Source organism: Myodes glareolus, chromosome 11 (genome assembly GCF_982192425.1).
Source record: "Myodes glareolus chromosome 11, mMyoGla1.1, whole genome shotgun sequence".
NCBI classification, from domain to species: domain Eukaryota; kingdom Metazoa; phylum Chordata; class Mammalia; order Rodentia; family Cricetidae; genus Myodes; species Myodes glareolus.
This window is the reverse complement of record NC_142036.1, coordinates 45,066,850-45,081,912: the sequence shown is the minus strand read 5'-3', so window position 1 is coordinate 45,081,912 and position 15,063 is coordinate 45,066,850. Positions and strand designations below refer to the sequence as shown.

At 49.6% G+C, this 15,063-nt stretch overlaps 1 protein-coding gene across 3 annotated transcripts in view; it reads left to right on the top strand.

Moving 5' to 3' along the window:
* The window catches only part of Smoc1 (SPARC related modular calcium binding 1), a 156,288-nt gene extending 142,317 nt beyond the window's left edge, over positions 1 to 13,971 (top strand). For all 3 annotated transcript variants that reach the window (XM_048415570.3, XM_048415568.3, XM_048415569.3), the window contains 3 exons: positions 6,490 to 6,734; positions 11,108 to 11,161; positions 11,646 to 13,971. In XM_048415570.3, coding sequence (XP_048271527.1) covers positions 6,490 to 6,734; positions 11,108 to 11,161; positions 11,646 to 11,662 — 316 coding nt within the window. In that variant the 3' untranslated portion in view covers positions 11,663 to 13,971. The remainder of the gene's footprint in view (positions 1 to 6,489; positions 6,735 to 11,107; positions 11,162 to 11,645) is intronic.
* Positions 13,972 to 15,063: the final 1,092 nt, after the last annotated feature.

The following is a 15,063-nucleotide window of genomic DNA, read 5'->3' as shown; positions in this document are numbered from 1 at the left end:
CAGGAAATTCACAATGTCTTTCATCCCAACGTATTCTTAGGGAAGTACTTGAAAAAATTAACTCCTCTTTTAGGTGTAATTTAGGGTCAAGGAAGTTTTTAAAAAACACTTCCCAAACCACAGTTTTCATTTTAAACTTTTATTAACTGGCTCATGCTTGGTTTTGACAGAGTTGAGAGGTTTGGACTATTTGGGTATATGTGTTACCCAAGGGCTGGATTTTTAATCAACAGGAAGACAAGATAGACCAAGAAATAGTTTAGAAATCAGGCAAGAGAGTGACGTGAAGAAGGAAGAAAGTGGGCAAGCATTATACGGGCAGCACCAGGGTTTCTAGCCCTCCTGGGCTCTCCTGAATCTTCTCATTGCATTGAGCAGAAGCCCCGACTTGTACCCTAATGGCCCTCAGGAAGGTCTTGCTGACCTCTTGCTCTTCTCGTTCCCCTCCCACTGTCATGGTCCTTCCAGCTTCCTTCCAAGGTTACACTGGCTGTCCTGAGACCCTCACACTAGCTGCCCCTTCAGTCGAGAATGTCATTCCCTTTTTCTGGTGACTGTCCGGTATAGTGACAGACTACCTTCTCAGAGGTCCTTCCCTGCTGTATTCCTAGAATTTAGATCCCATAGTAGATACTCAACATATGCCGACGAATACTTAGCCAGAAGAATGGGAGATACAGTAGACAGGGGGAGATCTGATAGTCCACTTACTATTGCAAGTCTAAATGTAAGGCTGGATGATTCATTGTGATTCTTTTGTAAGCAGGGTCCCCCCAGCACTCTGCCTCAGTCTGATGGACTTAGGATGCTGTATAGACAGACACTTGCCAGCCATTCTTCTGTGATGGAGAGACAGGGGGCACGGGGCTCTTGGAGATCAGGCAGCAGATCTGGAATAGGGCTGATGAAGCAAATCAGGAAATGCAGAATTCCTGGGTGTTGGACTTAGTTTGGAATTGAGAGCAAAGGTTGCAGGCATATCCGAGGGTAAAGAAGCCATATCCAGCCCTTCCCTCTCGGGGTTTAACAATTAAAGCAGGGCATCAGTGGACACCAGTGGGAAACAGTTCCACATGGAGACTGTGGGAAGAAGGAGAAGGGAGAGAGAATGTTTGGGTGGCATAGAAAGTCAATCATTCCCTCCCTCAACTCGTCAGACATGGTAATTGTCATACATGGCTTTGTACTGACTCTTACTTCCCAGCCTGCCCTTGGTATAAGTCTATGCTTGTTCCTGGGGAGCATCTGAAGAAAAGGGCACTGTCCCTGGCATGGAGGAGCGGTACATACCCAGGAGACTATATCATATAGCCAGTGTGATTACAGAAGCTGATAAGAGGTTCCAGGACTCAGGGCAGGGAAGGCATACGAGAGCTGACAATAGAGGTGACATTTCACTTACACAGGGGGAAAAGCCTGACCCTGTTGTACCAGGAGCAAGGGCTTCTCAGCAGAGGAGCATGTGAGCAATGGGAGATGGATGAGGTGGGGCAGATGGAGGGAGTGGCAAAATGGTATGATTAGGTCTGGGGTGTGGTGTGGACAAGTCGGAGGTGGAGCTGCAGAGCTGGACAGAGCCCAAGTTGTGTTGGGCCAACTGAGTCACACCAGAGGCGTCAGGGACCATGGTGGTGGAGAACACTTTTGAGTGACCATCCTGATGGTATTATGCTGCAAAACCAGGGGAAGTTAGATGGGGACCAGGAGAGCAGTTGTTAGCAAGAGGGTGATGGGAGCACAACTCAGTAGTGAGGGATGATTGACTGAAGATTTCTGCATCAAATAAATAGATTTCTCAAGACTGGGTAGATGCAGGGAGAGAGGGAGAGAAGGAAGTGCCAGCTTCCGCTTCTGGCCTCCTAGCCTGATTCAGTGACCAAAAACAGTGCTGCCCAAATCTAAAATTAGACAATGTAGAGTTAGTTGGGTGTCTGTGGAAACATCTGTCACTGGTACACCCGCAGGGGCACTGCAAACTTCTTTCAGACCGTCCGTCTGGAAGAAAGGCTATTTATCTAGGTGTCCATCTCTAGGGCACTCTAGGGACAGCCAGCTTTGTCTGTGTGAGCCTTCTACTCCTTCACAAGCTTCCTAAGGAGAGAGCGGGCGCAATGGCCTCATCCTCTTGGTTCAGTGCAGTTGGTGCTTGCTGATGGCTTTGCAAAGAAGAGTCTGGAATGTGGCTGACTTGGCGTTTCCCAGCTCCACCCGCACAGCTGCTGGGGCTTGGACCCAGCTCCAGATGGGGCTCAGTTGGTCTGCTTGGCTTGGCTCAGGACTCCTGGCCAGCCCTCCTTACCTCCTCTAAAACTGCTTAGGACAGCAGAACTGGGCCCCAGATCTTGGCCAACGCAGGTTGTGGTAAATGGGCTTGGCTCTTCCAGCTCTGTGTTACAGCCAAAACCTGCCAGGGCCAAGGCCACAGAATCAAAACTGAAAGTGCTGCAGAAGGATGCCTTCACCACCCTGAAAATTGGGAGAAGGCTGAATGTGTCTGTTTAGGGAGGGACCTGACTCTCCTGGGTTTCCCTATCCCAGAGGACAGAAGTTACTAAAATAGGCCAAAGGCAGAGTCACTGAGCTCTATATCCTGAATCGAGAATGAGGTGCCATTTGGGTGTAGCTTTTCCATACTATATCTGAGAAAACTTGGACATTCTACCTACTCAGGTATCCATGAAGGAGTCCTTATAGGCATCAGTAAATGTGGTCAATCTTAAGGAGCCATTGGCTGCGCCAGCATAGGGTCCCAGCTTCAGTTTGCAGAACAACTCTGAACCCAACAGTCCTTGGCCCCAGTAGGATGTGTGTGTGAGCCTATGCTATTGTACCAGCTCAGACATTTGTAGAAGGATGCCTCCAGAGAGCTGCTGAGATGCCTGTGAAGGTGAAGGTGGCTTGCCACCAAGACTGAAGACCCGAGTTGGATCCCGAGCATCTCTAGGGTGGAAGGAGAGAACTGACTACCTTGGGTTGTCTGCAGTCTTCCGTGTGTGTACTGTGGCATGTGCACCCACACTCATGTGTTCACACACACATGAATGAATGTAAAAAAGAAAAATATAAAAGGTTGTATTTCAGAGAGGTGTGAGAACTGGAGGAGCCTCTGGGACAGGACTTTGAGGTCAGGGTATAAATGGCAGGAGTCTGTGATGTCAGGGTCTCTGGCAAAGATGGATTGAGAGACTCCTGGGAAATCGTGGGGAGACCTTACGTTCTGCCTCACCTCTATCTAGCACGCCCCTGCAGTGGGAATCTCAGAACTGCTCATTTCACAGAGGTCTCTGGTGTCTTTTCTTGCACATGCTCAGTGTTGGTTTGGCTATCCCAGAACTACTAATAGATCAGGAGTATAAAGGTTCTTGGAGTTTGTTCTGATCAAGATGTTGGGTTCCCAAGTTTGACCCTGCTGTCACCAAGCTTTGGCTAGAATTGAGGTTTTGGTATTTAAGGGGACTTATGGAGATCAGAAGGGCTCAAAGCAATGCCTTGTGATCTCTGGGATGGAGGTGGGGATTGGGACAGAGCAGAGCCCTTAGTTCCTACAGGGTAGACTGTGGGTTGGGGGCTTGCAAGGAACTCAGAAGGCCTCTCCTGAACAAAAGGGTCCTGCATTTAGTCCAACATTCTGCTGTGGACTGGCTGTTGACAAAGTGTACAGGCTTGCAGTGGGCAGTCAGGGCTGCTCTGCACTGGAATGTCTTGATGGGAGAGCAAAGAGGGGGTGGAGGAGAGGCAGGATGGCAGAGGCATGGGGCCCAGGTGATGATCACCCCCTGGCCAACTCAGAGCTTGCATGGTAGAAAAAACCTGCTTCTTGGTGCAAAATAGCCTCCAGGTAGGTAGCGAGAGCTCTGACCACAGACTTGCAGAGAACAGACAGTCGGACAGGAGGGCGCTCCTGGAACACGTGTTGGAGGGAGACCGCCTTCCCTGGCTGGGCCTCTGGGTGGGATGACCTCATTCCTTCCCGTCTCGGCGACCTAGACTTTATTATTCCAGCCTTTAGGTAGACATTACGCTATGCCGAGCCTAAAGGTTAAAGGAAGAGCTGCCTTTGCCTTGGGGCTCTCACAGCTCCCTGACTGCCCCTGCCCCCAGCCTTCCTTAGGAGCTTTTTTCTCCTCCAGAGCCTGGGGCCTCCCTAATATTCCCCTCCCTGCACCCTGAGCATCCCTACTGAGTTTCCACCTGCCCATCTTGTGCATACTGCAGGGGCAGCCATGACAGCGGGTGCTGCAGCTAATAAAGAAAGAGGAAAAACACTTAGACACAGGTGGTGACACCCTGCAGAGAATGCCAGCCGGCTTCAGACTTCCTGCACCTGGCTTCCATGGCAGATTAAGTCAAAGACCAGTGACAACTCAGTGTGGCGCTGTCACACCTTCCCTAAGGTTCTCTCTGGGTGGAAGCTGTCAGGATGAAGTCCTACTGACATCCTTCTTAGAATCCAGGATGCCAGGGGATTTACCCAAGATGGAAGCCACCTCGTTAAGAATGGACAGGACGGTGGCTTTTTGTTGTTGTTGTTTGTTTGTTTATTTGTTTTTTGGTTATGCAGCTTCTGTTTGCTTGAGCTTCGTGTCCCTTGGGAGTTGCTGTGAAGCAAGATGGGTTTTCCAGCTTGTTCTTGGGCAGGGATGAATAGTGGTCCCCTCCTTTCTAGGCCAGAAAGCAAGCACGAGAGGGGTGTGGGATGTCACATCATCAAGTGCTGTGGACATTTCTTTCTACAGAGTGTGCTACAGGTCCTGGTCACCTGGTGGGGAGCCCCCGCTTACCAGTGAACTCCTATATCAGTGCCCTGTTGCAGATTCTGCATGCCAGTCATCTGAAATGTATAGGATCTCAACCTCAGCCTCATCCTCCTCCCCAGGGCAGTTACCTAGGCATTTGAATATGGATCCTAGCTCATAGTGTCAAGCCCTAGGAAGCAAACCAGGATACTCATGTGTCTCTTTTCTTCTGCTCAGAAACTCCAACCAACCCCTCTGCAACCGACCTATCACTGATTTGAAACACTATAAATATTAGTGTCTCTCTGACTTCTCTGAGTAAAGATGGTGCATGAATAGTTAAGTAATAAATGAAACAGGTGGACCATTGCATGTACTTATACAGGTAGATGCTGGCCTTGTAACTTCGTGGTTGCAGATATGGACTGTGTCAGATATGATCATCGCTTTGTATCTGAGTACAAGGCATATTCCTGGCCACTCTAGTTTCTCTAAGAATTGACTGGGGCTCTGGTTAGCATATGATCTCCTAAACCCACCCCAGACCTCCTGAGTGGAAACCTTAGGCTGTAGAGACTCACCCCAGCAGGTCTAGAATTTGCTTGCTTTAGAATCTCTGTTTGGGATTTAGAATCTCTGTTGGAGGTAGGGTGGGGGTGGCTCAGCAGCCAAAGTACAAGCAATAAATGTGAGAATAGAGTTTAGGTCTCACTAATTAATGTAAATGCTGGGAGCACACCTATAATTCCAGAAGGTGGTCACAGAGCTAGACCATTTTGCCTAAAATGCGCCTTTAACCGAGAGACTCTGCCTCAATGAGTCAAGTGAGGGAGTGATGAAGGATGACTCCTGACACGAATCTTGGACTTCCACACATAAGCACAAAGTCACCGATCATGGGGGCACTGCACATCCCTTGTGCCCATCGTCATATTTTGGGTTCTGCACCTCCAAGCCAGTGAACAGGTAGGGGCTAGACTGACATCTCCAGTCCTGGCACTGGGTGTGTTGAATACTCAGTGCTGGTTCCCATACACAAACTCAGGAAAGCATCCTGTTTGGCAGTGACCTATGGGTCAAGAGAAGGACAGTTTAGATCCTAGACATGGTTTCCTCAGGTGGATTAAATCTCCGTAGTTTGTCTTGAGTGCCTATCTGCTCAAGAAATATCCTGGTTATTTCAGAGGGTGAGGCAGCTCAGTGAAATAATGATCACTTAAAGGCCCCTAAGGAAAGAACTATTGCTACTGGTAGCCCAGTGTAAAGATGGTCTCGGTTTGGTCTCTGTTGCTGCAACAAAATACCCTGGGCTAGGTAATTTATAAAGGAAAGAGGTTTATCTTGGTTCATGGTTCTGTAAGTCCAAGAGCATGCCAGCATCGATTTGGTTTCTGGTGAGGGCCTCTTACAGCTTCAACTTACTGGTGGTGGAAAGTAGAAGTAGGAAGTACATGCGAAGATGTGGGGGCGGGTATCTACATCATAGCAGCCTGCTCTCGTGAGAACTAGCCCATTCCTGTAAGAGCTGACCAGTCTCTTAGGAAGGCAATTAATCTCTCTTCAAGGGTCTATCTACCCTCACTCCTCAACACAAACGGATTGTAACTTCAGTATGAGTTGGCAGGGACAAATGCCTAACTGCAGCAAGTCCCCTGGCATTTGGGCATTTGGGAGAGAATCGTAACAGGGTGGATGACTCTTGCAAGATCCTGAGTGGTGCTCTCTGGGGTGGGGTTGTCTGTCCATGGCCCAGGTTCTCAGAGCCAGATCCCAGTCATACCCTGGAGGAGCGGGTGGCACACTGGTACTTCAGCCAGCTGGATAGCAACAACAGTGATGACATCAACAAGCGGGAGATGAAGCCCTTCAAGCGCTATGTCAAGAAGAAAGCCAAGCCCAAGAAATGTGCCCGGCGTTTCACCGACTACTGTGACCTGAACAAGGACAAGGTCATCTCACTGCCTGAGCTGAAGGGCTGCCTGGGTGTTAGCAAAGAAGGTGAGTCCTAACCCCCGTGTGCCTGGCCTGGGGACAGGGACCAAGGGCTGTCCTGAGGAATGAGGTCCTAGGCATCCGTGTGTTGTTCACCAACTGTTTACTGGGCGTCGGCTGTACTTCTGGGCCAGCTGCCTGCTGCAGCCGTAGAATAGGAACCTTATCAGTCAATTCTACGGCTGCAGCAGGCAGGAGACATAATAGCTAGTTATTCACGTCCTTTGTGGTCAGTACTATGGGAATGTATTAGTTAGGCCAGACTGCTCTCATAATCATAGCTCAACTTAGGAGAAATTGCTTATCTTTTATCTTGTCTGTGGAGTAGGCCAGCATAGTTCCAGACTGTGTGTTTGTGTGTGTGTGTGTGTGTGTGTGTGTGTGTGTGTGTGCAAACACACGTGCATGTGTGTTATATGTGGGATGTGTGTGTAGGAGATAGACTAAGAATAGGGACTGTTCTCCATACCTCAAGGAATCAAACTGAAAGTGATCCTGCTGCCTTCATCAGTGGGCCTTCAGGTCATGGTGTGGGTCTGATTTCTTCCCCTCCATCACATAGTGTTAAGCATGAACATGTGAGACAATTCTCTGGGACAGTCTTAGAAGGGACCCGCACATAATTTCTCATAGTTGACGAACCGGAACTCTATCACTGGGCTATAGCAGCCATAGGGAGGATGGCAAGCAGCAAGGTAAGGCTAGAGAACTCTTCCCTTGATAGCGAGGAGCCCCTGGCTTGGGAAGGCCACCCAGGGACACTAGGAACTGAGTGAGGATTATTGAGGCCAGACCCTGTCCTACTGCATCCACTTTTTGTGCTGGGAGTTCTGGATGCTCCTCCGACCCAAATTCAGCCAGAAACAGGGTGTAGATTTGAGTCATCTGAACAGTTTTTCCCAGAGACCCCTGGGGTGTTTCCTGCTTCTTGCCCAACCTACCTTCCTGACCTCCTCTGACCCCCTCTTCAAAGGTGACTGGAGAAACTATGTTTGCACATATGATTGTGACTTGTCTGCATGCATCTGTAATTTGCATGTGTTTCTCTGGCATGTCTCTGTGAGCATGCCTGCTTAGATACCAGCCTAAGAGCATCTCTATCTGTGTGTGTATACACGTGTATGTGTCTATGCCTGCTTTAAAAGCTATTATTATTTTGTGCGTGTATGAATGTTTCCCTCCATGTACGCATATGCCTGGTGCCTGCAGAGGCCAGAAGAGAACCCTTTGGAGCTGTAATTACAGACAGTTGTGAGCTACCATGTGGATGCTGGGGACTGAATCTGGGCTCTCTTGCTAGAACAGCAAGTGCCTTTAAAGTCCGAGCTGTCTCCTCAGCCCTTTATGCCCTATTTAAATATTTATGACTAAACATGTGTGTACATGTTGTGTGTGTACATGCATGTGCGCACATGTGTGTGTGGTGTGTGATAGAATGGGTTGAGTAGAGCATTGAGAAGGAAGCAGGTGCAGGGTTACCTTTAAGGTTGGGGTGGGGCGCTGTGTAGATGGAAAGCCCACAGAGGGCACAACAGGATCCTTCTCTCCACTCTGTTCCTCCATACAGCACAGCACACACCGCTTCTGGAGTTTAGGGTCCAAAGATTTCTGTTGCTCTGCAATGAAAGAGTCTGGACAAGGTGGAGGGGCAGTGGTTTGCACTTGTGAGACAGCCATGTTGCCAGTGCTTGGCTCACCCGTAGGACTTTGAAGTCTAACTTCTGTGTCCTCCATGAAGAGGACCCAGAGTGAAAAGACTGACTCTTGTGAGCAGGCCAGCCTTGTTGTCTGGGCAAGTCAAAAGTGACCAGAGAGGAATCTGGGGCCGTGGGGTGCAGATGTAGCCTTGTTGTCTCAACAAGAGAGAAGTCCAGGGCAGTGGGGTACAGATGTAGCCTTGTTGTCTCAACAAGAGAGAAGTCCAGGGCAGTGGGGTACAGATGTAGCCTTGTTGTCTCAACAAGAGAGAAATCCAGGGCAGTAGGGTGCAGATGTAGCCTTGTTGTCTGGGCCAGAGAGGAATCTAAGGCAGTGGGGCGCAGATGTAGCTTTGGGGTTCTGTAAGCAGAGGTAAGACCTGCTTGAAGCTGTGCATCCAGTGCCCTGACAAGGAAGCCAGTTTTCAGGCCCATGGTACCAGTAGGAGGACCTTGGAGAAACCTAGGGAGGACTGAAGCCCACTGTCTAGACAGAAGTAGGGATGTCAGTATGAACAGAGCCCCAACATCAGGTTGATTTGACTCTTAAATTCCAGCCCTGTCAGTTCTAGCTCTGTAATGTGACAAGGTAGCTCACCTTTCTGGACTTCAGTTTTCTTCTCTGTCAAACGGAGGTAGTCGTGTCTACCTCGGATATTTGATATGAGAAGTTAACAAGGTAGTGCAGGCGGAGGGTGGGGAAGAGTTCGGGTGCGCAGTGAGCACACAGGAGCTATCAGTAGCAGAGGAATCTACCATGGGTCAGAGGGGCTGCTAGCAGCCCCAAGGCTTTCCTCGGCTATGGAAAACAGCCATTTGACTGGGTGGTCTGTGGATGCCCAGGCACAGGTCATCTGGTATTGTGTGGTGCCCTCTGGTGGCCTGAGAGGGACTTGCATGCCAGGTGGGGGTCCAAGGTGGGTGAGGAGAGGGCGTGGTACTTGAGGAGCATAGTTTTGGGTTTGAGGGGGCCAGAATTTTGGAGGTGCCACATGAACATTGCTTCTTTTACCTTCCAGAACTCTCACTGGAGAGCTGAATCCCCTGGCAAGCACAGCAAAGCCTGCTGACATTTGGAGGCCTAGGCCTCTTTATTAACTTGTCTTTTCCAACCCATGCAACACATTACCAGGACTATTGTCACCGCCCTGTAAGACAAGCAGCCTGAGGACTAGGGTCTTGGTGGTTTAGAAGTCCCAGCTTTCCCAGAGGTTCCAGATGGGTCCAGTGACTGTCAGCTAGCACTGGGTTTTTTCCTCCCATGAATGCTGTGCCATCCTGGCTTCTTAGCCTCATTAAATGGGGGATAGCTTCATTCCTTTTATATGCATCTGCCAAGGTCTAGGGATATGCTCCTGGCTTTCCATTTTGTCTTCTGGATCTCGACTGATGAAGCAGGACCAGAGCTGCCTCGGGTCTCCTCTTTCTATGTACTTTCTGTGTTTATCACTGAGAGCTGCAGCCTCAGAGTGGAGCAGAGTAAATGTGGACTCTAAGGTCATGCAGCCCAGCCCGGCTTTTTCCCACCTGCATGCCTTTGGTCTGCTCCTCTTATCGTCCTAGATTTGTGACCTCATCTGCAAACTTGGATATACCAACATCTATCTATCTATCTATCTATCTATCTATCTATCTATCTATCTATCTATCTATCTATCTATCTACCCTTATTTTATCTGTCTTGGGTCTTAAGAAATATTGGGAGATGCTGAGCTGTGGGGTCATATGGTCTATAGGTCAGAGTGGGCTCATCAGAACTGAATCCCCAAACCTCCATGAATTCATCTGATTCTTGGGGCAGTCCTGCATGGGAGGTAGAGTAGAAGCAGCGTGGGTGTCATCCTAATTCCACCTTCTGGTCCCGTCCCGTGAGGTCCAAAGCTGTGCTCAGAGACACAGGAAGCTGGCCCGACTCCTGGTATGCTCCTCCTTTGGGAGATCAGGTCTTAAAGGAGCATCATGGCCAGCTTGCTGAGCTGCTTGGCAGCCTGTGCAGAGGCGGGGGTGTTAGCCTTAGCATGGGAGGGGGTGGTAGCCTGTGCACAGGAGAGGGTATTAGCCTGTGCACAGGAGGGGGTGTTAGCCTGTGCACAGGACTGGGTGTTAACAGACTGGTTCTTGGACCTCACCTAAGTCACTCTGAGCCTTTGCCTCCAGATTTGGCAAGTGAAGGGACTAAGGTCCCTCCCACCTCTGATGTTACAGGACCCAGAGATCCAGAACCAAGAAGGTCATGGCAATGGCCCCTAAAGCCATTCTTAGCTAATAGCTGAGGGAATGCCAAAGAGACATCCCAAGCAGAGTGCAAAACCACAGTGGGAAAAGGAAAACGAAAAAATAAAAGCCTGTTTATTCTCTCTCTGTTGGTGCCTGCCAGCATGAGTTCAAGGTCAGCCTAGATGACACCGAGAGGAGACTGCTTCAATTAAAACAGTGACAATGACAGCAGGAGTAGCAGCAACAATAAACCAGAGAGACACCTGAGCCTGACCTATAGAATCAAGACTGTTTGAAGGTGTTAGTGGACAATGGGGCAGAGTATGGCAATAGGAACCACAGAACAGGAAGCACAGCCATGCTTCCATCGCTTCTGAAGGCAGAGGGAACAGGGGCTCAGACACAGGCTCTGCCATCTCTCTGGGTCAAGGCCTCTCCCATGTCATATGTTCCTATTTGTTGCAGGTGGTAGCCTTGGCAGCTTCCCCCAGGGAAAACGAGCAGGCACAAACCCATTCAGTAAGTTGCCTTCTTTCTGGCCCTTCCCTCTTTCTTCTCTGGTCCCCTGCTGAAGCTGTGGCAGGGCAGCAGTAAAGCAGCCGGCCAGATCGCCTAAGGGTCCACACTTGGTGTCTGGTGGGGGAGTAAGAGGAAGACTGCATCAGTGGTAACAGGGTTCTGTCACCCCCACCTGTCGCAGACACCTGCTGTTCCCTCCAGGCTGAGCGAGTGTGATCTGGCTAGAACACACCCGCGTCCTGTGCTTGTTTGGCTGGCAAGGTTTTTGTAATTCCAAATCGACTCCAGTTACTGTGAGCTGACATGCATGTCAGAAGACCCTGGCAAGGGGTGCCCCACCCAGTCCACATCCAGCGTGCAAAGGCTGGCCTCGCGTGGAAACTCACTCGTGTAGCTGAATGTTTCATGTGCCCGGCTCTAACCTCTGGCTGATCTCTCTTTTCTGTTTTCACTCTTCCTTCCCCTTGCTGCCTTCCCCTCCCAGTTGGACGCCTTGTCTAAGAAGACGAAAAATCAAAGGGCCCGTGGAGAGTTCCAGGAGACAGGACCAAGCCTCAGACACCTAGCCTTCAGCGCTGCCCACACCCAGCCACAGCCCATGTAACATAAGTGGTGCCCGCCAAGTTTGCACTTTTAATAACTCTTATGTGTGTGTTTTGTTTCTGGTTTCATTTGTACACACCACCTATCTAATACCACAGCGGGAAGAGGAAAGGGAAGAAAAGCCCCTTATTCTCTCTTTGGTTAAGTTTTCGGATCTGCTACTGACAACTTTTAGGTTATTGGGGAGGGGGGTTGTTACTGGGGGTGAGAAGAAAGAGATTTATATACTGTATATAAATATATATGTAAATTGTATAGTTCTTTTGTACAGGCATTGGCATTACTGTTTGCCCCTCCTCCCCCTTCCCTTCTGTGGACTCATAGTCCAGCCTTCTCAGACTGTATCCTTTGCTTACCTGGGTTTCATTGGAGAGGGACTCTGTGAGAGTGGATGGGGCTCTGTGCTTGCTCTGTGGACAGCATCGGCTCTCTTCTAGTGGGAAGAGAGTACTGTTCCATGCCATCTGCTGCCAGAGTCTACTCATTTGTCCATTGGTTGGGTATGAGCAGAGCCCAGCTCATGTGACGGCCAGCATGGACTTCAAAATTCTTTAGTGGCACACGTCCCCTCTTTTCCAGATCCTTTGGCAGTCTAGGGTAAATAACTGAGCACATAATGCTTGAAGGGCTTGAGTTAGGCTACTTCAAACATTTCCACCCATGTTTAGCACCTGCCCCATGTAGGCACCAGAGGGGACACGCCAAACGTGTGAGGAAGGGGCACCCTTTCCTTTAACAGATGTTTAGCATTCAAGTGTTGTCTGAGTTTTTGTCCTGCCTGGCTTCTGTCCTCCCACCAGGTCCCACAATCGTTTATCCCCAAAGAAATCACACAGAGGTCTATATTAATGATAAACCAATTGGCCCATTAGCTCAGGCTTCTTATTAACTCGTGTAACTTATATTAACCCAGTATTCTTATCTATGTTAGCCACATGGCTCGGTATCTTTTTCAGCGAGGAAATCACATCTTTCTTCTTTGGTGGATGGGTCACGACTGGGGAGGAATGGGCTTCCTCTTTCCCAGAATTCTCCTGTTCTCATTGACCTGCCTCTACTTCCTGTCTGGTTGTCCTGTCTATACCTCTTGCCTGGCTACTGGCCAATCAGTGTTTATTTAAAACTTAATTGATAGAATATAGACAATTGTCCTGTACCATCCAAGGGAATGTTGAAGATGACAAGCTTGCCCCAGGCCTTCTGAAAACCCACAGGAGAAGGTCTGCAAGCGTGCCTCTTCCAACCTTCGTGTCAGACTGGGTTTACTTCCTTGCTCCCTCTTCATCTCTCACCCTCACCGACTGGGTCAGCCTCCACTGTTGACCAATACTGGAGTTGGTCTGAGTCCTTCAGCTTTCTCTGTGGACTTCCAGACCTATGGACCAGTCCTAGAAATAAAATTTATGCGGTGTCCCTTCCTTCTGCTTCTCCAGGAGGAATAGGAGGAATAATCTAGCTATAGGGGAATCTAGGCTTTTGCATAGGGAGTCACCGAAATTGCAGAGTGGCCACCCAGCCTTCAGGACAGACAAGCAGCTTCTTCTGTCTAGGTGCCAGGCTGATTCAGATGGCCTTCCGTCAGAACATCAAGTGACCATTAACAGCTGTTTCCATGATCAGTCATGGTGGCAGTGAGGGAAGTCAGGAGTTCAGGGCTGGTGCTTTTGTCGACTTGCTCTTGGCCATCTGGGTTTGTCTGGTGTTCTATCTCAGTATCCTGGAAGTGCATCTACCATGGTAAACCCTATTCTGTCTTGGGTCTGGAAGGCATTGGCCTCATACATGCTTTCCAGGTGTGGGGACCACAGCCTTCTCAGCACTTGATTTGATAAAGTCTTGGCTACAGAAGGTTCCTGCTGTTCTGCAGAAAGTCACACATGTTGTCCTGTGATGACCAGTGGCCCTGTCCTGACATGGTAAGGTGAAAGAGAAGCACTTTCTTGGAGCCTTGACAAAAACAAAAACAAAAAGCCCTCAGTGTGAGGGACCTCGATGGCTCTCACGGCAGACTCCAGCCCCATTTCCTGGCCTGAAGAAGACATGTACGTGGAGAAGCTACCTCCACGTGGGAGTTCAGAATCTGCCCAGCTCTCTTCTCTTTCACAGATGGGTGCAGGCTGTGTTGTGTGGGTTTCCCTTGGGAGGGAGGGAGCAAGGGAAAGTATTTGTAGCTTGTTTTATAAAAAATAAAAATGGCTAAAACCTTGGCAGCTGGTGCCTCTTTCTTTGGGTGACCTCCTCTGAAGGAAAAGCCCCATTTCCTAGAAGGTTTCATGGTGTTCCTGGCCCAAACGCTCAAGGTCTGATCCCGGAAAGTCGAGGCTGCTGTCAGTGGGACACCAGCAGGGGGCATAGTGGCCTCGAGGTGGTGTGTACTCTCTGTGAAGACGCCACTGGTCCTCTTGACCCTTGCCTGTCAGTATGTAGTCTTTAATTCTCCCTCTTACCTTCACCCTTGAAGATGCCCCGAAGCATCTCCATTATAGGGTCTTTCCCTTAAGTCACAAGTGGAATGTAGCTGGTGGAGATCCGGGGGCAAGACCCCAGACAAGCTTGTTCTGTGACGTCAGTCTGGTGACCATGGCTGTGTTGATTATGCCTGGACCCTGGGCTGGAATGCAGACGGAAAGCTGCATCTCAGTGGGGTTTATGCAGGCCAGATCCCAAGTCTGTGTGGCACATATGTGCGGGGCTGCTGGTGAACTCTGCAGAGCAGAGGGCTTTGGGATGGATAGGGGTTGTGACGTGCATAGGGTCAGGATAGGGGCCATGGGTTGGGTCCCGCTGAGTGGGATGTATTTCTTATTGTTTCCCCATGCAAGTCTATCCTTGGAAATAACCTTTGTCATTACCTACTTGAACAGCTTCTCTGGATTCTTCTGGCTGCACTTTGGGCCTTTGTCCTCTGTGGCTCCACAGAAGATAATTTCCCTTGAACCCCTGCCCTAACCTTTCCTCCTGATAGACTTCCCTGGAAAAGGATCTGAGCCTTTGATTGGTCACACAGTCCCTCGTCATCCAGTTGATCTCCAGTTTCAGAAATGAAGTTTCAGTTTCAGGGCCATGGGGATAGCTGGGTTGCTGTGCACTTACACACCAGACACGGTGTCTGCTGTGTCACATGCACTGTCATAGGTGATAACATAACTTCAGAGGCTCGGGAAGCCTTGTTCCAGGTCCTAAGTGTGGACTCAGGTCCAGGGGGAGTAAAGTGACGGAAAGGCAGAGTAGGTGTCATCTTCAGATTTCCTGGCTCCAGACTCTGAATGCTGCTGGTTCTCTCTCTGCTTCCTGGGGGC